Raw genomic sequence first — 22,956 nt, forward strand, 5'->3', positions numbered from 1 at the left:
TGTCTCTGAGTTTTTCCAGTTTGACTATAGCAAGTCTTGGAGAAGACCTTTTTGGCTTGAATATGTTTGGAGATCATTGAGCTTCCTGGATCTGAATATCTGTGATTTTTCCTATACCTGGGAAGTTTTCTGCCACTATTTTGTTGAATATGTTTTCGGTGCAATCTCCTTTTTCCTCCCCTTCTGGAATACCCATGACTCGGATATTTGAGCGCTTAAGGTTGTCTGATATCTCTCTCAGGTTTTCTTCAATGCCTTTGATTCTTTTTTCTTTTTTGTCTGCTTGTATTATTTCAAACAGCCCATCTTTAAGTTCAGAGGTTCTCTCTTCAACTTCCACAAGCCTGCTGGTTAAACTCTCTGTTGTGTTTTTTATTTCACTGAATAACTTCTTCTGTTCGGCAAGTTCTGCTACATTTTTTTTCAGGACATTGATTTCCTTGTACATTTCCTCTTTCAGGTCCTGTATACTTTTCCTCATTTCATCATGATGTCTAGCTGAGTTTCTTGTATGTCATTCAGTTTCTTTAGAATTATCACTCAAAATTCCTTGTCAGTCATTTCAAGGGCTTCTTGTTTATAGGATCTAGAGCTTTAGAGTTATTATCCTTTGGTGGTGTACTTTTTTGATTTTTCATATATCTGGTATCTTTTTTTTGATTTATTTATTCATTGTAGGAGGGGGTTTCACAGTCCACAGGTTTGACATTATTGACTGACTAATATGTTGCTGTGGTTGCCAATTTGGTATGGCTACCTTGGTGACTGCTCAGTTGGCCACTAGTGCCTTGCGTGTGTGGTTGCCTTGGGTCTTGGGGCTCACCGGGGAGCCACCTCTCTGGTTGTCTTGTGGCTCACCGGGGAGCCACCTCTCTGGTTGTCTTGGAGTCCGCTGGGCTGCTGGGTCTTGGGGCAGTATCACAGGGTGTGTGGTCTCTGCTGTTCTTCCACCTCCTGTGCTGGACGTCTCCATGCTCCGTGCGTGTTGGGCTGGGCTGGATGAAGCCAGGTGGTGGTGAAGCCTACCTGCTGCTGGATTGCGTGGCAGCAGCCCCCCCACAGGGTGTGTGGTCTCTGCGGAGCTTCTGCCTCCCCCGCTGGACGTCTCCCTGCTCTGTCCCCACTGGGCCGTGTTGTTGGATCGCGCTGTGGCGGTGTGGTCCCTGCGGATTTCCCGCCTGCTCTGCGGATGTCACCCTTCTCCATGTGCACTAGGCCGGGCTGGGAATGGAGCCGGGTGCCTGCGGTGAAGCCTACCTGCTGGATCATGCAGTGGCGGCCCCACAGGGGGTGTGGTATCTGTGGAGCCTCCGCCTCCCCTGCCGTACGTCTCCCTACTCTGTGCTGCACACTGTGCTGGGCTGGGAATGGAGCCGGGTGGCGGCGGTGAAGCCTATGCTGGATCATGCGACAGCTGCCCTGTAGGGCTTGTGGTCTCCGCAGAGCTTCTGCCTCCCACGCTGGACGTCTCCCCATTCCGTATGCACTTGATATTATGTTTTTATAGTTGTAAATCAGTTGATTTGTGGGAGAGAGTGATGCTAGGGACCATCTATTCTGCCATCTTGACTGGAAGTCCCAGATCTTGCTTTCTAAATACCATTCTTCCAGGAGAGAGGCATCTTGTTCGGCAGCAAGAATACAGTCCTTCAAGACAACCTGATTAAAAACTGGGCAAAGCATTTTAATAGACATTCCCATCGTGCTGCTGTTGACGCTCCTCTCCTCAGGCCAAAGATCACGTTCTAACTAAAATTATAATATTCCAAAATTGGATTAGGACATGAGCCCGTGTGTGTATGTATCTAATGTCTAGCACTTTTTACAGTCTGTGTCAGGATGGCAGGTCACTGCAATAACTTCGCTCTTGCTCCTGACATGGGGCTTTCCTGGCATACCACTCTAACATGTTGCATTTGTGCTTCCAACTTCGTTGGCCTGTTTTTCCTGCAGACTACTACATACTATGTTTTTTGCTTGCTTTATTTATGTTATATCTTATTAATTTTTTATTTATTTTTATTGAATCAGAATTGATTATACGTATTTTGGGGGTTCAATGTTGAGATATGTTGATGAAATCAGTATTTCTGGCATATGTATTGTTACAAATCATACTTATTCTTTATGCCCCTTGTCCAATCTCACCCCATCCCCCTCACCTACTCCCCTCCCTCCTCTGATAACTCTAGATTTCTTTTCTCCTTCTGAAAGAATGATGGTTACTCTGTTAATTTGTTGCCTAGATGATCTGTCCAATGCTGAGAGGTGTGATCAGGTCTCCCAGTATAATCATAGAGTACATGCTTCTTCTGTCGCTCTGGAATGGGCTTTGTAGAAAGACATCCTCTTCTTTTCTTTTTTTTTTTTTCCTTTTTTTTTTGTGTTTTTTCCTGACCAGTAACGGGATTGCAACCCTCGGTGTCGCGCCTGGTTACCGTGACCGGCAATGGGATCGCAACCCTCGGTGTCGCGCCCGCACCGCGTTCAGCCAGTGAGCGGACCAGTCTCTATATGGGATCCGAACCCTCAGCGGGAGCACCGCCGCACTCCCAAGCGCCGCACTCAACCGAGTGCGCCACCGGGCCGGCCCTTCTTTACTTATTTCTGCTGATGACTTTCCTTGTGTCAGTGTACTCCAGTGGCTGGTAGACCGTCTGCTTGGTGGTTGTGGCATGTAGCCACTTTGCAGCAGTCATGGTTATTGTGGTGGCTGTGGTGGGCCACCCACATGGATGCTGTTGGCATGCTCCTTGGTACTGGTGGTGTGCCTGGTTGTGGGGGGGTCTGGTCCCCAGCTCTATCCCTCTGATCCTTGGGCAGGCCCTGAGGTGCTGTCACAATGTGCCTGGTTGTGGGATGGGGATCTGGTCCCTAGCTGCATGCCTTGTGTCTGTTGGCAGACTCAAGGCAGTGGTGGTGTGTCTGAGCCGGAACTAATTTTTTTGTCTGTTGTTTTCTTCTAAAGTGGGGGAACTTCCTGTTGAGATCAACACCTGAGCTCTGTGGTTTAGCTAAATTGCTGCTTTGCTGCTGCTTCCCTAGGGAAGGCTTTTTGTGCAGTACAGGTTATAATGGTTGACTTTATAGGTATTTCCAGCTCTCCAGAGACTCAGTGCACCTGGGTTGTGTAGTAACTCTGATTTGCACCTGAGTCTTTTTACCAAACTGCACCCCATGCAATTCTATATTCCTGACCAGTCTCCTCTGAGTGGTCCTGTGCTGATTGGAGTGCAGATCAGCTGTCCTTGCTGTGTTCCAGTGTTCTCCTGGTGGGCCCGTCTTCCCCACTGCCCCCTCTCCAAACACTCCCATGGGATGGGCCATGTACTAGTCCCTTGTGATGACTCACTGGCCTCTGAGTGGCTCCATTTTTTCAGTTGTGGCTCCTTGCTCCTATGTGGGTCCACGGGAACCCTATTAGTGGTCTTGCTATCCTGGGTACCAACAAGGCCCTCTTCTCCCTGCCACCTCCAAGCATTTTACAGGGAGCCATGCTACATAAATCCATAGATTCTGTGATTGACATGACTAGTCAGTCCTACATCAGGGACATCCCATTAAAAGCATTTCATAGATAAGGACTCTTTTCCTAGGAAACAACCATCATTTTATTTACGAGGAGGTCAATTAGATTAATAGTACAATTCCAAGGAAGTTAGACATGGTCACCTGCCTTTTTTGTGTCCCTCTTTGTCTTCCCCTTCCCTGCCCCACTCACACACTTTTGGAGAGAAATGGGATTTTGCTTAACTCCTTTCTTCCCGTGAGGGAACTGAAAAATTCCACAATCCTAGTTTCCGGGGGTGGTTATTGTTAGTATCTTGGTGTATTTCCTTTTAAAACCACTATCTATGGGTATATGTTTCCATACATGTTTTTTTTTTGTCCTTTTTGTCCTTTTTCGCGCCCGGCAATGGATCGCAACCCTCAGTGTCGCCCCCGTACCGGACCGGGACCGGCAAGGGGACCGCAACCCTCGGTGTTGCGCCCGCACCTTGCTCAGCCAGTGAGCGGGAACCGGTCTGTATGTTGGATCCGACCCCTCCGCGGGAGCGCCACCGCGCTCCCAAGCGGCGCACTGTAGCAGTGCGCCACCGGGCCGGCCCTCCATACATGTTTTAAAATAATAGGCCTGTACTACACAGGATCCATAAAGTACTAAGTTAGGATTTTGGGGGCTTTTTTTTTTTTATTTGTTTTTTTAAGAAGATGACTGGTAAGGGGATCTTAACCCTTGACTTGGTGTTGTTAGCACCATGCTCTCCCAAGTGAGCTAACTGGCCATCCCTATATAGGGATCTGAACCCATTGCCTTGGAGTTATCAGCACCATACTCTCCCAAGTGAGCCACAGGCCGGCCCTTAAGTTAGGATTTTTGAATACCATCACTTTAAAGCACTGTTTCATGGGTGATTATTCTGTAGGAAATGTTTGAGTATGTCATCTGCACCTGCTCCTCAGGACTTACAGTAGCAGATTTGATATGAACAGGAGTAACATTAACCTTTGCTGATTACCTTTCAGGAAACCATCTAGTAGAGCTAATATTTTATAAAAAAGGATGCTTCTCTAAATTTGATAATTCAGTAATCCACCTGAAATAGGGTCTTAGGTAGATTTACCTTAAAATGAGTTTTGTTCTGTTTTAATATATATATTATATAATATCATTGTTCTGTTTTAATATATATTATATAATACTGTTGTAGCATATATATAATAAGGAATTAACCCATTGTTAAATGTGTGTATTTGTGTTGTGTCCATACTTTCTTACTTATGGCAGAATTGCTTGGATATAATCTAAATTGAAGCAAAATCAATCTGAGACATTGATTTGAGTTTATGTAGATAATACTAGCCAAGTTGCATTTGAAAACATTACTGATTTTATTGAGAATAGATTAAGAGCCTCATATTTCTTGAATTGTAAACTAAGTTACTGATGAGATATATGAAGTATATGATTTTTGTTTGTTTTGCACAGTACACAATAAATAATCATATGGAATCAGACTATATTTGACTTTGTGGTGTGAACTTTGATTGTTGTCATACCCCACAGGGGCCTGGAAGAATTCTGTGGAAGAGTGGACAACAGAAGACTGGACTGAAGATGTAAGTGTTTGGCATCAGATCAGATTCATCTTTCTTTGGTGTCTGGTAGGGACATCTGTGATTGGAAGAAAGACTGAGACATCTTATCTCATCTTGGTTCCTTTTCTGGCATTTATCCTATCCGTGTTCTTAGATAGTTAGCTTTTTTTTTTAGCAAAAGCTTCTCAGAAGGAAGTTAGTGTTTTCAGATTTTTAAGGAACTTGGTTATAAAAGCATCTGCTTAAAAATGACCAGGTGTTGGGGCCAGCCCATGGCTCACTTGGGAGTGTGTGGTGCTGATAACACCAAGGCCAAGGGTTTGGATTCTTATATAGGGATGGCTGGTTCGCTCACTTGGGAGGGCATGGTGCTGACAACACCAAGTCAAGGGTTAAGATCCCCTTACCGGTCATCTTTAAAAAAAAAAAAAAAAAAGACCAAGTGTTAAGTAGGACTGAATTTTTTTTTAGCTTGTCTCTGTTTTGTTCAACCTGATAGCCAGTTTACTCTGTTGCTCTGATTTGTGGACTATTACATATTGTTTAGAGTATTTTTATTAAAGGAAAGCAATTCTACATTTTGAGTCACGGTTGAAATTAACCTGAATAATTCATTCTGGTTCCTTTTCCTACCTCTTCTGCTTTTGACTAGAACTCTTCTTTTTGTATTTATTTATTCCATGGACAATTTTCAGAGTAGTACACTAGCTCCTGGGTAGTGTTAATCTATAAGTTCTGGTTTTAGCTAAGATATATATATATATATTTTTTTTCTTTTTGTCTTTTTTACTGACCGGTAACGGGATCGCAACCCTCGGTGTCGCGCCCGAACCGGGGACCGGCAATGGGATCACAACCCTCGGTGGTGCGCCCGCACCGCGCTCAGCCAGTGAGCGGGAACCGGTCTCCACGTGGGATCCGACCCCTCGGCGGGAGCGCTGCCGCGCTCCCAAGCAGCGCACTCTCCAGTGCGCCACCGGGCCAGCCCTAGCTAAGATGTTTTTTGAGAAAAAATATCCAAATTAAATAATGAAAAAGGTAACTAGCCAAATACCATATTTTATACCATTTTTCTGTTTGACTCCCAAATTCCAGAACAGAAGTATGTACATGACAGAGTTTGAGCAGACAGTGGGAGGGAAAGAGTAAAAGGGTTACAAGTACTGGTCTTCAAAATTACATCAAGTACCCGAACTTTGAGATTTATAATTTTTTTCCTCTGTCTCTCATGTGTATTTCTGTTTATGTTGGACAATAACTGCTTGGAATGGGAAACAAGAAGCATGATTTCTACATGACTTGTTTAATGACCTTAAAGCACCGTTCCTTGGGTCTTGGTTTTTCCTTTCTGAAAAAAAAGTAATTGCCTAGGTTTTTGTTTTGTTTTGGCAGCTGACCAGTACAGGGCTCTGAACCCTTGACCTTGGTGCTTGGTGTTATCAGCACTATGCTCTAACTGAGTGTGCTAACTGGCTAGCCCTCGTTGTGAAAAAAAGAATGAGTACTTCCCCATATACAGTATTATTTGGCTTCCAAGTAGTGTTTTAATAACACTGTAGCATAGATTCATTTTTACTTTGTAAAAATTACTTTTAACAGACTTAACTCACAAATACATTTTTTTTTTACAAGTTTGCACTTACGCTTCTTTTTTTTTTTTTTTATTAAGCAATATTAAATCCAGTTTGTTAGGGAGTGAGCTGAATAGAATCTGAAGAAGGATTAGAGTAGATATACTCATTTGATTGGGATTTAGGAGATTTAGGGTATATTTTCACTGCTGCTGTACACTAACATTAAGGTCTTTGGGTATGATGCCACCTGGCTCTGTAGCTGTCTCTGTCTCTGACTCTGCATCAGTAGAGGTATGATATTACCTGTAATGCGAAGGGCTAGACTAGATAAATGGTTATTTCAATCTGTGGAGGGATGTACACCAATGTTAAGGGGAAGGAAAAGTGAGCAGCCTGTGGACACCTTATTTCATTTTCAAACAGTCCTACTTTCAAATGTTTTGTATTATTAGAATTTTTGCTAAGAATTTTTTGGGGAATGGGGGGAGGTTTCCATGGCTAAAAGCTTTACATCTCTTTGCCTGTCAGGGTCAGCAAGCAGGTTAGAAAATCAGCAGGGTATCAGAAGGCAAAAGAACTGTATTCAAATTCTAGCCTCCTATTTTTCATCTTCATCTTGAGCCTCCTATTTTTTATTTGTGTAACGAATATTATAATAGCATTCCTGCAAATGAGGTTTTATGATGGAAGTTATATTACAGGTAATATGTACACCCACAGACATTAATATTCTGCTGTATCACTATATGTAATTCCTGAAAAGAGTTCAAATTGGGAATTTGGGCATCTCCTTTTCTCTGGAATTAGAATAAATTTAACATTTTCATGCGGTGATACAAAGTAATGCTCATTGGCAGGGGAACACTCTAAAAAGCGAATCTTAAATTCCTTTTACACTTTAGAACAATAACTATTGATGTCCCCTCTCCCCTTTTTTTTTAAGAAAGAGAAGGAAACAGTCCAGTCGTCTGTACTTTGACAGGGTTAGATATGATGTCATTGATTATAGTAGTTCTGATTTACCTTGAACTTTGTATCTGTAAGGCTTTAGACTTAATGTCATTGCTTTTTATTTTACTGCCATGTTACTTCTTCCTTTTTCTTAACTATTTAAGTTTCTCTGAGGCAAAAATGGATTCACTGGTACCCTTAAGACACTGCCTTGGAACAGGTTGCAAGAAAGGCTCTTCTGGTTGAATCAGTAATCAATTTAGTACATTTTGTTTTTAAAGAAAATGGACACCCACTGTGCCCTCTAACCCTGCTTACATATTACTGTCTCAGGAAGTCTGGTTTTATACAATATTTCAGAGTTTTGAGACTTTTAGGGTTGATAAGAATTATAGGAACCTTTGAATAGCATTTTTATTAGTTTTCCATGTTATCTCATTAGATCAACATTTTTCTGTTTTTCAAAACCCTCTTTCTTTTGAAAAAATAAAGAGAATGCCTATCATTAATGTCAATTGAGGTTCAAAAAATTGAACTTGAGCACACTAAAAGTGAGTTAAAACAGTATGCATGAATCTCAAAATAATTATGTCAAGTGAAAAAAGCCAGGTATATAAGAGTGTATGCTTTGATTTAATTTAAAATTCTTGAAAATGAAACCTGATCTATAGTGATAGAAAGCACACCAGTGGTTGCCTAGGATACAAGCAAGTGGTGAGAGTTAGGGATTACACAGGGACAGGAGAAAACTTTTGGGGAGTGAAAAATATGTTCATTGTCTTGATTGTGGTGTTGGTTTCACGACTCATTCAATTATTCAGTTTGAATATTTGCAGTTTATTCTATGTGCTATACCTTAGTAGAATAAATTTTTTAAAAATAAAAGAAACCCATGATATAATAAAAATGAAATGTAAATTATTAATCAATGAAATACAAAAGACATTTGTCTATAGAACCAATTATTTTATCTTTTTAAATATTTCAACTTTGGAGGACATTTTTGGTAACTTGTGATGGTTTAATTGGTACTCTCATTTTGTATAATGTCAAATAGAATAATGCGACTGGGATTTGAACCCTGGTTTGACTTTATTTCACTGCGTGGTTTCCCATTATTCTCACCATTTCCCTGATGCGAAATCATTCTTGCAGGCTTATCAGTCTAAAATTACCTTCACCTGAGGAAAAGTACTCATCATGGTCAATTGTGTGGAACATCTTGTAGGTGAACTATAAGAGTATACTGTTGACTAAAAATTGTTAGGAATTCAATATATTTTGGTTTCATATTTATAGAATAAATTAAAACTTTTTAAAAAATAAATTTAAACTTTTCATATAGCTTTCTGAAACAAAGGTCTTCACTGCTTCCTCTGTTCCAGCCGAGAATTGTGTCACAATTGAGCAAAGGTAAATATTTTTTGCTGTCTTTTGTTTGTTATACAAAGCATAACTGAAATTTGTTGCCTCAGGGAAAGTGTTTTCATTTTTGGTTCTTCTTTTTTTTTTTTCCTTTTCATCTAAAACTAACCTTTATTTTACCCCTACCTGGTGCTTACACAGAGCTTCAATCATTTCCTAATTAGTTGTATCCACTGATGAGTTAGAATAGCAATTATTTTTGTCATTTGTTAGCAATTTCAGCAGAGATTGTTAAAGCTATTTAATGGTTGCTCTCTTCACTTTTCTAAACCTATTGTTTTTTTTGACGGAATGAACTCAATACATTATATTCTTTGGTTTCTTTGTATTTTACTATTTATTTAGATCTTCTCAAAGCTAATACAAACTTCTTATTTTGTATGGGTTCTATTTTTTTTAATCTAGATTACAGAAAAGAAAGGAGCTTTGGGGGTAATAGCAACATTCTTAGAAATTGTACTGAACTGAATTACTGAAGAGCTTTTATGTACATCCTAGTTTTCACGATAACCTTAAACATCTTTGACAATGGTTTCAAAATGCAGTGGTCTGGAGAGATGAAAGCCTAGATTATATGACACCTTAGAAGTGAAGGCAGTTTTTAACCTAACGTGTTCAATCTCATGCTAAATGAGAATGTTATAAGACTTCATTATAGAGAAATAAAAATGATTAAAGGTTATGTCTTGGAATATATTGTTTTGTGACTTGCTCAGAATTTCTTGTTAAGTGCATGTACCTTCTTCATTGTATTTATGGCTCAGTAAATTTTTAGGATTATTTTCATCAAAAAGAATTTACTAGACTTTTTAGTGATTCTTTTATTTTCAACTTGGCTATCAGAGATTTACAGTGGCAGTGTGTAAGGAGAGGAACTTGGGCTAGGAACTTTGCTCTGTATCAGGAGTGAGTCTTGAATTATTTGACCTTGCAGAATATTCCTATTTCACCAGCATGGTGAGTATTTCAGGTAGGAGAACAGATTGGGAACTGGACTTTGAAAGGATTTAATGGAGTGCATTACCACGTTAGGTAATCCTGAGCATCTTGCAGGTCCTGCTATACTAGGTAAGGTTGGAGAAAAGTTGGTACAGGAAGTTAGCAGCTCATTCACGTATCAGGTAGTATTTATCTGGAACATGATTTCTTCCTCATGCTTTCAGGTTATGCTTCTCAAATTGGAATATGTGTCTCTCTGGGGGCATATCAAGATTTCTAGTTAACAGAGTATTTGTTAAAGTATTGTACATTTATTTTTTAATATTTATGAGAGAAAATTATGTGATACACAGTTGACCCTTGAACAACATGGATTTGAACTGTGTGTGTCCACTTACGCAGATTTTTTTCAATAAGTATATTGGAAAATTTTTTGGAAAAAAATTTTTTTTTTCCTTTTTGTCTTTTTTCGTGTCTGGCAACGGATCGCAACCCTCAGTGTCGCGCCTGTACCGGACCGGGACTGGCAACGGGATCGCAACCCTCGGTGTCGCGCCCGCACCTCGCTCAGCCAGTGAGCGGGAACCGGTCTGCATGTGGGATCCGAACCCTCGGTGGGTACGACTCTGATTTCCAAAAGTTAATTAAGTTCCTGTGAGAAAGAACTTCAGGAACTGTTAGTGCAGATTGTGAAGATAGGCTGATTGTAGTAGCTGAGAGCATAGCTTATGAGAGAAGGTAGCTGCAGAATGGTGAAATTCTGAGCTGGCAAGGGGAAGCTGAAAGGACTATGAATATAGACCTAAAGTTTGTACTAGCAATAATTGTTTTGGTTCATTCTTTCCTGTATTTTACCTGAAATCTGTTGTTGAAAAACAGAATTTTCTTCCCTACCTGATGCAAATCAGTTGCTTTACCCAGGTAAAATTGGGAATTGAATATGCAGATGTTTCATTTGGAAATTTTTGACAATCAAAGACAAACTGTGTAGCCTAGAAATATCAGAAGAATTAAGAAAAAGGTATGTCATGAATGCATAAAATATTTGTAGGTACTAGTATATTTTATCATTTACTACCATAAAATATACACAAATCTATTATAAAAAATTAAAATTTATCAAAAACCACACAAACACTAATAGACCATACATGGTGCTCTTTGAAGTTGTGAGAAATGTAAACAAATGTAAAGATGCAGTATTAAATCATAACTGCATAAAATTAACTATAGTACATACTGCACTACTGTAATTCTGTAGCCACCCCCTGTTGCTATTGCAGTGAGCACAGGTGTTGCGAGCATCCACTTAAAACATTGCCGAGTGATGCTCACCATCTCTGCATGAGCATCTCTTCTCTCCAGTAAATTGCTTATCACAGTAAAAAAGTGATCTCTTATGGATTTCTCTTCCTTATTATTTTCTTAGTAACATTCTCTTTAGCTTACTTTATTGTAAGAGTACAGTCTGTAATATATATAACATACAGAATATGTGTTAATTGACTTTATGTTATTGGTAAGGCTTCCAGTTAATAGTAGGGTATTAATAGTTTTGGGGGAGTCAAAGCTTATACATGAATTTTCAACTGTGCAGGGGGATGTCCCTAACCCCTTTGTTGTTCAAAGGTTAACTGTATGTGTAAATTTAAATATATTATGGGATAGAATGCAAAAGTTTTAGGAATATTTAAGATAAATGTGAAACTTACTGAATGGTTTAGTATGGCTCTTCATTTCCTAAGAATACAGATTCACTACTCTTTTTTTGTGACCGGCAACGGATCGCAGCCCTCAGTGTCGCGCCCACACCGGACCGGGACCGGCAACGGGATCGCAACCCTCGGTGTTGTGCCCGCACCTCGCTCAGCCAGTGAGCGGGAACCGGTCTGTATGTGGGATCCGAACCCTCGGCGGGAGCGCCGCTGCGCTCCCAAGCGGCGCACTGTAGCAGTGCGCCACCGGGCCGGCCCTGGGGTAAAATATTCTAAACAAAATGATCCAAGCTTCAGAAAATTGTTTACTCCAGGTTTTTAAATCAGTTATCATTGTGTCATTTTTGTGAAAATTTCTCAATATACCTTTTTGTTTCTCTTCTTTGCAAAGCCCTACTTCTGTCTCTGTGGCTTCGTATGCTTTTGGGGCCGGGGATTGATGCCCCTTCTTTTGGCTCCCTTGTACCCCATTTTCCGAAGGTTCTCATTTAGATGATTTTTAGCAGAAATTTACTTCTCAAATTCATTTGTTGGTAAGATTTGCTTATGACTGGTTCCTCATTTGCTTTTTGTCTGCTTAGCATTGATCTGGTAGCCTTGCTCCAGAAGCCTGTTCCTCCTAGTCAAGCCTCAGAAGTCAACTCCTTTGAAACTTCCCAACAGCAGGGCTTTGGTCAAGCTCTTGTCTTCACAAATTCTCAGCACAACAATCAGATGGCAACAGGGACTGGCAGCTCCACCGCTGTCAACTCCTGTTCTCCTCAGAGTCTGGTAAACTACTTTTGTTTCATTATGGGATTTTACGGAATGTACCCATTATCAAATGTATGCTAGAATATGACACATGCTTTACAATTATTTACTAAATATAAAAATTTCTACAGTAGATCTTAGTCCAGAAAACAATGATGTGATAAATTCCAAGCACATATCTGATGATTCCATGTGGAATTTAACTACCTGAGTTTCCTGGATGAAGACTAAAATATTTCTTTATGATAAGTTGAATTCTTTTCAACTAATGGTCACTCAGTCAGATTTGAAAGCATCTTTCTAATTAATGATTTTTATCTTGTTTCAAAGTCTGTTTCTATACTTAATATGTTAAGTTTTTCACATGTCTTCCAATTTACTTAAATGCAAATGTTTGTCAGTACTGGCTTGCTATAAAATCATGCAAAAATAGTTCTTTCCATGTCTGCCTAGGTGCTTATATTTTTTACATTTTTCTTTGTTATTTCATTAAATAAAGTTACTTTTTCTTAAAATGTCAGAAGATATAATAGAGGCTCTTATAGTTTGGATGTGTTTTTACTGAAACAGTGTCATGTAGTGCTGCATGTACGACTCTGATTTCCAAAAGTTAATTAAGTTCCTGTGAGAAAGAACTTCAGGAACTGTTAGTGCAGATTGTGAAGATAGGCTGATTGTAGTAGCTGAGAGCATAGCTTATGAGAGAAGGTAGCTGCAGAATGGTGAAATTCTGAGCTGGCAAGGGGAAGCTGAAAGGACTATGAATATAGACCTAAAGTTTGTACTAGCAATAATTGTTTTGGTTCATTCTTTCCTGTATTTTACCTGAAATCTGTTGTTGAAAAACAGAATTTTCTTCCCTACCTGATGCAAATCAGTTGCTTTACCCAGGTAAAATTGGGAATTGAATATGCAGATGTTTCATTGCTGTGTTCAACTCCCCATAGTCACATCACTTTGTGGGCTTGGGGACTTGGCATTATTAGTGTCATTGGTATACAAGCATACTTCAAAAAAGTTTGTGGAAAGATTTACATTACCCTTTAATTCTATTGTTCCACAAACTTTTTTTTTTTTCCTTTTTGTCTTTTTCCGTGTCCGGCAATGGATCGCAACCCTCAGTGTCGCCCCCGTACCGGACCGGGACCGGCAACGGGATCGCAACCCTCGGCGTTGCTCCCGTGCCTCGCTCAGCCAGTGAGCGGGAACCGGTCTGCATGTGGGATCCAAACCCTCGGCGGGAGCGCCGCCGCGCTTCCCAAGCGGCGCACTATAGCAGTGCGCCACCGGGCCGGCCCTGTTCCACAAACTTTGAAGTTCCCTTGTATGAGATGGAGTCAGTGCTTTAAGTGGGACAGCCCAAGGCATGAGGCCATCTCTATTTTGAGAAGACCTAATAAAACTCTTGATTTTTTTTATTGAACCACCAATGTCTTCTCCTCTACCTTTCCGTCTGCTGCTGGTGTAATGATGTAGCGTCCATACTGACTTGCTGGAGTTCTTGGCCTGGCCACTGAATTCATAGGTAGGGCTTGAGTTTTTACATGACCTTCAAGTATGTTGCTTTATGTCATGACCAACACCTTGAGAAACTGGGGTAAGACTTGTTTGTTTAGCATTTTCCTGGAGCAGTGGTTCTTAACCCTACTGCTCTTTATAATCATTGCGGAACTTAACAGCATGAGCAAAGAATCTGGAGCACTGATAAGGAACATTATTAGCACAACTGTTCCAATAGGAGCAGATTCTGCTATTGCTGTGCCACAACTGCCCATAGCATAACATGAGCTTGCAATGGAGAATTTTGGATTTCCTCACAACAACTGGGACTCTCCCTGTCTTTGAATAATATTGATAACAGAAATAATTACTTCAACTTACTTTACCTAACCTCTTGTGGGACTGCAAATAATTTCTGTTTTTGACCTTAGATGGATTTGAAATGTTATTTTTGATGAAGAGCTTATCTTTCAGAATGGTCTCAATATGTTAAAATGCAGTTGATCTTCCACTGTATTTTCTAGTCAGAGGCTTTCACTCTCTTTGGATCTTGGTGTATGATCTGACAGGACAGATGGAGAGGATTATCATTGTTTTTTGTGTACCTATGGAGTATATTTGGTGCTCCTGGTCATATAAATATCTTGATATGAACATAGCCCCACTTCCACGTATTTGCCCTTCCTCAAATATCTGTGTATTTCAGTGTGTGATTTTGGAAAATTAATAGCTTAAGTTCTGTGACCTGTATCTGATCTTGCAGGATGATCTTATGGCTGATCTCTTTTGTGACCAAACCTATTCTAGTTATTAAAGATGATTACAGTGGTTCACACATTAAGACAATATTATATTTTTGTCAAGCATGTCTTTGTCATTTACTTCATGATATTCCTGTTTGGTTTAAAAAAAGTGATATTTAATTGTGAACTTCAGGCATGGCTTTTTAAAAAAATTAATTTCTTAAAATTAATGGCAAATATTTTCCTCCCCTTTACCTCTTACATCAGAATCTGGAAGGATTGCTGGATTTATTTGGTCAGTTTTTATTGTATAAGTAATATTTTCATGTAGTATTTTCTAAGGTGAGTCTTACTAATTGTTCTAGGTTACAGTTTTTGAAATACTTGTGAAAATACTTGGTGCGTTTTAACGTGTGGGGTAGAAATTTGGTATTGCTGAGGATTTGTACTTTTATTTCCCTGTAAAGTCATCCGTTCTCGGCTCAGGATTTGGAGAACTTGCACCATCAAAAATGGCAAACATCACCAGCTCCCAGATTTTGGACCAGTTGAAAACTTCGAGTTTGGGCCAGTTTACCACCACCCCAAGTTCACAGCAGAATAGTACAAATCCTCCCACAACTACTACTTCTTGGGATCTCAAGCCCTCAGCATCCCAGTCCTCAGTCTTCAGTCATTTTGGTAAGTATGCATTTTCTATGTTGGTTTGTTCCTACTGAGGACATGCTAAACATCAGCAGAGTATGTTGACTTGTGAACACTAATATGGAACTTGTGCAGAGATGTTTCTTTTTAGCAGAACTCTTTAGAGGTACTGAATTAAGTCATTCTTCTTTTTGTTGTATAATACCTGAATTTATTTGTTGCTTTTGTTGTTGTTAGTAGTAGTAGTAGCAGCAGCAGCAGTAATAGTAGTAGTAGTAGAAGATGATGCTTTGGGGCCGGCCTGGTGGCTCACTCGGGAGAGTGTGGTGCTGAGAAGATGATGCTTTGACGACGTGCAAAAGCATGGTAAAAGCATGCAAATATGAGTATACAGCACTTTGAATAAATGCATAGACAGAATTTTCTGAGCTCTGTTAGAATAGGGTGGTGACAGGGCCGTCCCGGTGGCGCACTGGAGAATGCGCCGCTTGGGAGCGCGGCGGCTCTCCCACCGAGGGTTCGGATCCCATGTGGAGACCGGTTCCCGCTCACTGGCTGAGCACAGTGCGGGCGCGACACCGAGGGTTGTGATCCCGTTACTGGTCAGTAAAAAAGACAAAAAGGAAAAAAAAAAAAAAGAATAGGGTGGTGACAGAAGGTGGAATGTGGATAGCATTTTAAATCATCCCCTCTGTGATGTTTTCTCATTCTAACATTTGTACGTATCTACCATGATTTGGTCAAACTTTACTTTCTGTGGTTTGTATTATAAAGGCACCATGTGTAAGCTGGATGTGTTCTGGAATAAACTCCCATAGAAATTGTGACATTAAACCACCATTCCCCACCAATGCTCACATGCTACACTGTATTAACAAATAGCAGGGGGTTATTTTAATCATAGAGTTCACTGTGTGGGTTGGTTTATGTTGAGGGCATATTGAGAAACAGAGATGCACATTTCTCTGCTCAATGAAATGGCTTACTGTGTTGGAAATACCTGAGACTAATCCTAGGTTTGAAGTGATGTCTACCAAGGAAATTCATTAGTGACTTGGTGCCCAAGGTTATTATTGGGGACCGGATATGTAGGTAACCTCTGCCTAGCACATAACAAAATTACACATTCCTAGAAGGAAAAATATGCACATATTGAGCATATACCACATTGTTTGTGCAGACATTCTAGGCACAGTTAGCCACTCTAATGGGTTAGTGTGTTGGCACCTTTTGCCTAGCACATACCAACATTCCAAGTTCCCAGATGCCAGCTAGAGGCCATTCTTCAAGCAGGCCTTTTTGATAGCATATGTAGGTCTTCTATGTTAATTTTTTCCCAAACCTTTACTAATGAGTAATAAGAGTTTTTAGATGTAAGCATGCTATTCCCATATTCTTTATAAAGCCTATCTTTTTGGTACATGCCTCTAATATCAAGTTCAAAAAAGGATTCATCTAAACTGGATCTGCCACCTGTTTTTTGTAGATTAAGTTTTTTTTTTTTCCTTTTTGTCTTTTTTCGTGACCGGCAACGGATCGCAACCCTCGGTGTTGCGCCTGTACCGGGCCGGGACCGGCAACGGGATCGCAACCCTCGGTGTTGCGCCCGCACCTCGCTCAGCCAGTGAGCGGCCGGTCTGTATGTGGGATCCGAACCCTCGGCGGGAGCGCCACCGCGCTCCCAAGTGGCGCACTGTAGCAGTGCGCCACCGGGCCGGCCCTGTAGATTAAGTTTTATTTGCGCCAAAGTCTGGCTACTTTCAATCTACAAACGCACAGTTGAGTAGTTGGTGACAGATGGCCTTGAAAGGCAAAAATGTATACTGTCTGGCCCTTTACAGAGAAGGATTGCCATTCTCTGTCCTGTATGATAGCAGTGGCATTTTAAATCAGTGGCGAAAAAATGGTTTATTGCAATTGGATATCTAATTGGAAAATGAAGTTGCATCCTTATAAAAAAAAAAAAAAAGTAGGTCAAGTATTTAAATATAAATGGGTCAAATATTTAAATATAAATTGTCAATCTACAACAGTTGTAGGAAAAACATAAGGGGATTTATATATATTCTGTGTGAGGGAGACCTTTCTAGGCATGACAGAAAACATCATAACCAAATTAAAAGGCACATAAACTATGAAAAAAATATTTGAAAATATCATAAACAAAGGGTTAGTTTCCTTAGTGTAAAAGGATTAACTGAAAATAAAGGAGACCAACAACCAGGTAAACAAATGGCCACAGAGTCTATAGGAAAAGAACACTAAAGTATATGTATGAAATGATGCTTAAGTGCATTTATATCATTTTAGTTTGCATTTCCTTTAAACCATTTTCCATCAATCAAACCAGGAAAGATAAAAGTTTGGTATTACAGTATGTTAAAAAGGATATATGTATTCTATCTATAGATAGCAATTTCAAAGTTTGTCAAAATTTAAAGTATATTTGCCCCGTGAACCAGCAACTCTTTCTATCAGTTGATCCTGCAGGTATACTTGCACTTGAGCAAAATGTCTTACGTACAAATATATTCATTACCGCATTATTTTACATAGCAAGAGATTAGAAAACATAAAAGTTCATTAATATAGTACTAGTTTAAAATAATCAATGCTATGTATACTGGATTTCTATGTTGTAATAAAAGTGAATGAGGTAGCTCTTTGTACATTAATGTGGAACAGTCTCTGAAAATTAAATGGTTTGTAAGAAAGTAAGGTATGTAGTGTGTTTGGGTGTTATATATAAATGTCTCTATGTAAATATTTTGATACAGTAGCTCTGAAGATGTTAAAGAAACTTGGTTCTGTGTTTGCCTTTGTGGAGGAGTAAGGGCACAGTGGTGGAGGGGAGATTTATATTCATCATGCACATTCTTGTACTTTTTTGGATTTTGTAGCATCACATAGATGGTACAAAATTCATAAAACAACAAAAATATAATTCTCTGTTAGCTTATGGCTTGTGGTGTGTGTAGTACCTCAGTATTCTTGCTAGTTCCCTATCCCACATGCTTTAGCATAAAATGTTATTTCCACTCTGCATAGGAAATAAGATACAAACCTATTGAGGCATCCTTTTCCATTTATCATGTACCAGATATTATACATCTCTCTCTCTCTCTCACACACACACACACACACACACGGGTAGTTCAGAAAGTTCATGGAAAAACAGATTCATCTCAAAGATCATTTGAAGGGCCGGTCCGGTGGCGCACTGGATAAGTGCGCCGCTTGGGAAGCGCGGCGGCACTCCCGCCCGAGGGTTCGGATCCCCCACACAGACCGGTTCCCGCTCACTGGCTGAGCGAGGCACGGGAGCAACACCAAGGGTTGCGATCCCGTTGCCGGTCCCCGGTCCGGTATGGGGGCAACACTGAGGGTTGCGATCCGTTGCCAGACACGGAAAAAGACAAAAGACAAAAAAAAAAAAAAAGATCATTTGAAGGGCCGGTCCGGTGGCGCACTGGATAAGTGCGCCGCTTGGGAAGCGCGGCGGCACTCCCGCCCGAGGGTTCGGATCCCCCACACAGACCGGTTCCCGCTCACTGGCTGAGCGAGGCACGGGAGCAACACCAAGGGTTGCGATCCCGTTGCCGGTCCCCGGTCCGGTATGGGGGCAACACTGAGGGTTGCGATCCGTTGCCAGACACGGAAAAAGACAAAAGACAAAAAAAAAAAAAAAAAAGATCATTTGAAGAAACTGGTGTCGATGGAACTCATCATGATCAATGAGGGTAGAAGAGGGGGTTCAAAGCCCTGTGCCTAAATAAAATCGTTGCTTACTTTTCTTTTTCTTTACATTTACACAGATTTCAAATCTCAGCCTGAGCCATCCCCAGTTCTTAGCCAGTTGAGCCAGCGACAGCAGCACCAGACGCAGGCAGTCCCTGTTCCTCCTCCTGGTTTGGAGTCTTGTCTTTCCCAGGCAAAACTTCAAGAATCAGTGCCTGGAGACAGTACTTCCACTGTGAACAAACTTTTGCAGCTTCCCAACGTGACTGTCAAAAACATCACTGTGCCTGCCCACCAAACACAGCCCAAACACATAAAACTCCCTAAGCGACGGATACCTCCAGTTTCTAAGGTCAGCATTGCATCATGAAGTCACAGTCCCAAAGGTGGATTAATTTTAACATCTAGCTCAAGTAGAGGGATATTAAGTCTCAGAAACTGTGATGCAGTGTTTGTCAAACATATGCTTTGTGAGGATACAGCCCTTTCTGAGTGTCTGGGTTAATATTAGAGGGAATGGGTTTGTGCTGAGAGCCAGAGACCCTTAATTCAAATACAGACTCAAAGATCTGGCTCAAACAATCTGTTGTTCTTGTATATTTTGCTGTATCCCACAGTTGGAAGATGTGTGCTTTCTTGACCAGGTAATGCTTTCATCCTTTGTGCGTTCCTAAAACCATTAGTAAGCTCAGTGCCCACGCTCCTCCCTCACCCATTCACCACCACAACTCCACCCCCACCCCTCTAAGAAGCAGTTAGTGGCATTAACACTGACCATTCCCCTGTTAATATTTCTTTGCTCTTTTTCTTTCACTCTCTTTTTTAAAAGTCCTATTCCTTTTTCCTTTCTTCTGTCTCTTACTCCTCATTCCAGCCAGTATTGCCCAGGGAACTCAGTTGCTTATTTGGCTCTGTTGTAAACCTTTGGGACTTGGCTTTACTTTTTCAGATTCCAGCTTCTGCAGTGGAAATGCCTGCTTCAGCAGATTTCACAGGATTAAATGTTCAGTTTGGGGCCCTGGAGTTTGGTTCAGAACCCTCTCTCTCCGAATTTGGATCAGTTCCAAGCAGTGAAAATAGTAATCAGATCCCCATCAGCTTGTATTCGAAGTCTTTAAGGTACACAACTTCTCTCTTCCCTGTTTTTGACTGAATTTAGTCCTTTGTTTGCAAAACAAAAAAATATATAGCCTAAAAAATCATGTGGTGAGACAATACATCCTGTGGTAATGGGTTTGTGCAGCTATCACCAATGATTAATTCCAGAACTTTTTTCCCATCACCCCCAAAAGAAACCCCTTACCTGTAGCAGACACTTCCAATAGCAGACACTTCCAATTTCTTCCTCTCCCTGTCCCTTGGCAACCAGTAATCAGCCTCTGGATTTGCTTGTTGTGGACATTTCATATAACTAGAGTCATGCAACAGGTAGACTTTTGTGTCTGACTTCTTGCACTTAGTGTGAGGTTCTCTGCCCCGTTCCCCTTCCTCCTCTGCCCCTCAGCATAAGGTAGTCAAGGTTCATGCAGGTTCTTTGTAGCCAGATATTTCATTGTGTAGATATACCACATTTTGGTTTTTCATTCATTCATTAGTTGGTGGACATTTGGATTTTTTTTCCTTTTTCTTTAGTGAATCATGCTGTTATGGCCACTTGGTTTCGTTTTGTGTGCTTTCAGATTTTTGTATATATACCTAGGAGCAGAATTTATGGTAAATTTATGGTTATATGCCAACTTGTATTTAACCATTTGAGGAACTACCAAACTTTCTTCACAGTGGCTAAAACATTTTACATTCCTGCCAGTAATTTAGGAGGGATCCAACTTCTACATGCCTTTGGAATACTGATTTTCTTTCAGTGGAATATTATACAAATAGAAAATCTCAGATTTGAGTTTTATTTTATTAGTTTTCCACATTCCAGAGGCAAAACCTGATAATTTAGTTCCCTTTTTATTTATTTATTTTGGCAGCTGGCCAGTAACAGGGATGGAAAGCCCTTTTTAAAGATTCTTTAGGGCCGAGCCCGTGGCGCACTTGGGAGAGTGCGGCGCTGGGAGCGCAGCGGCGCTGGGAGCGCAGAGGCGCTTCTGCAGCGGGTTTGGATCCTATATAGGGATGACCGGTGCGCTCACAACGCTCACTGGCTGAGCGCGGTGCGGCTGGTCTCAAAAAAGGACAAAAAAAAAAAGATTCTTTAAAGAATCTCTATGATTCTTAAAGATATCCTTCTGTCTGTCAGTTGAATTAGGGGCATCTCATTTGGGAGGGGGTGCGCAGGGGGGGTTGTTCATCTTTAATACAGTTAAAGAATGTAGTAGTTACATGTTTATTTAATTTAGAATATGATAATGAATTGAAGTCCTATTTTATGAAGCTATCTAAAGTGACATAAGGTTACATCTAATACCTTTTACTCTTTTTAGTGATCCTTTGAATACATCCTTACCAATGACCAGTGCAGTACCAAACTCCACCTATACAACTTCAGTCATTACCTCCTCCAGTCTAACTAGCTCATCTGTGAGCTCCACTAGTCTAGTAACAACGTCTTCCTCCCATGACCAGAGTTCTGTGCATGACAGGATTGTATACCAAAGCTCTGTGAGTCCATCGGAGTCAGCTCCAGGAACCATCACGGTAAATGGGGTTTTAGGTTTCTTCTGTTAGGATATTCTATTTGGAAGTTAGCGTTTAGTTTGGTATATTATTCATTTTGGATAAGATTTTTAGAAATCTGTTTTGTTTTTTGGCGGCTGCCTGATACAGGGATTGAACCCTGGACTTTGGTGTTATCAGCACCATGGTGTAACTGAACTAACCAGCTAGCCCTATTTTAGAAATCGACTTACCCTTTTGAGTAGAATTTTTGTAGTTTGTTGAATTTGGTTATAGTGGGCATCTCTAGCACTCATGCAGTCGAGTGTGTGAATAGACCCACAGGTACTCACACTTTGTGGAGGAAACCAAGCCTCTATATAGTGTATGCATTTTGGATGTGGTACTGGGTTCTCCTGCATATTCTGACCCTGGCCACATCTCTGAATATTTCATGCACTCCTCTCTGTCTTACTGACTCCTTTTCTTTGACTGCACATGGTTCTGCATCATTATCAGTTGTATTGTGTTAAAATTACTCTTTACCCAGCTTTCAATAATAATACTAGACTATAAATAAAGAAACGAGATTTCTTTATTATACTTTTAAAGTCTTGCTCTTCTATAGGCTTGCTAGCTGCCTATCTAAATGTCATTGCCAGTTGTAGGTTCTCTCTTAAGTTGAGATGTACAAGTATCTCCTGAGAGTCTTAGAAGGAAACCTTTTTTAAAAAGGAAAATAAAATGTACACAAATTTCTGACTAAAATTCAAACCCTTGCTTCACAAGAAGCCCTCCCATCATGTTACACAAGCACTCACACACAACTTTGCAAATTTGTGTAGACTCTGCCCAGAAAGGAATAGATAACGCTTCCAGTTTAGAAGAAAAGTCTTCATAGAGCCAAGGAAATAATTACATTGTGGTGGTCCTTATATTTAGCCTGCTCGTGTGCATCTGATGTCTTATTTTTGTTTGAGTTAAAGCATCTTGTCTTAATAAAGCACACAAATGGCTGAGAGCATTAAGAAGACATAGAAAAGCCAATAATGTTTTTTAAGGTATCTTTTCTGAGGTTATGCTACTTTACCTCTAATGATAGACCAAAATCACAGGTTAGATCAGAATCCTGGAACATGTTAGCAGAGTTAGATGGAGGTTTCCTTTTTTTTGTCCTTTCTACCATTCCTTTCACCTAAACATTCAAAAAAGTATCTGTGTGCCCTGGTCATCTGTTCATTTTCGACGCCCCCCCCCCCCCCCCCCCCCCCC

General features: G+C 40.5%; 1 protein-coding gene across 7 annotated transcripts in view; it reads left to right on the forward strand.

Moving 5' to 3' along the window:
- UBAP2 (ubiquitin associated protein 2) overlaps positions 1-22,956 on the forward strand; it is a 175,976-nt gene that overhangs the window by 134,200 nt on the left and 18,820 nt on the right. For all 7 annotated transcript variants that reach the window (XR_551873.1, XM_008590913.1, XM_008590921.1 and 4 more), the window contains 7 exons: positions 5,069-5,121; positions 8,971-9,038; positions 12,286-12,475; positions 15,168-15,381; positions 19,161-19,435; positions 20,033-20,202; positions 21,513-21,726. Coding sequence is in view for 6 of the 7 variants with exons in the window: in XM_008590913.1 (XP_008589135.1) it covers positions 5,069-5,121; positions 8,971-9,038; positions 12,286-12,475; positions 15,168-15,381; positions 19,161-19,435; positions 20,033-20,202; positions 21,513-21,726 (1,184 nt within the window). In the remaining variant the exon portion in view is untranslated. The remainder of the gene's footprint in view (positions 1-5,068; positions 5,122-8,970; positions 9,039-12,285; positions 12,476-15,167; positions 15,382-19,160; positions 19,436-20,032; positions 20,203-21,512; positions 21,727-22,956) is intronic.

The sequence above is a fragment of the Galeopterus variegatus genome, unplaced genomic scaffold (genome assembly GCF_000696425.1).
Source record: "Galeopterus variegatus unplaced genomic scaffold, G_variegatus-3.0.2 Scaffold143, whole genome shotgun sequence".
NCBI lineage: Eukaryota > Metazoa > Chordata > Mammalia > Dermoptera > Cynocephalidae > Galeopterus > Galeopterus variegatus.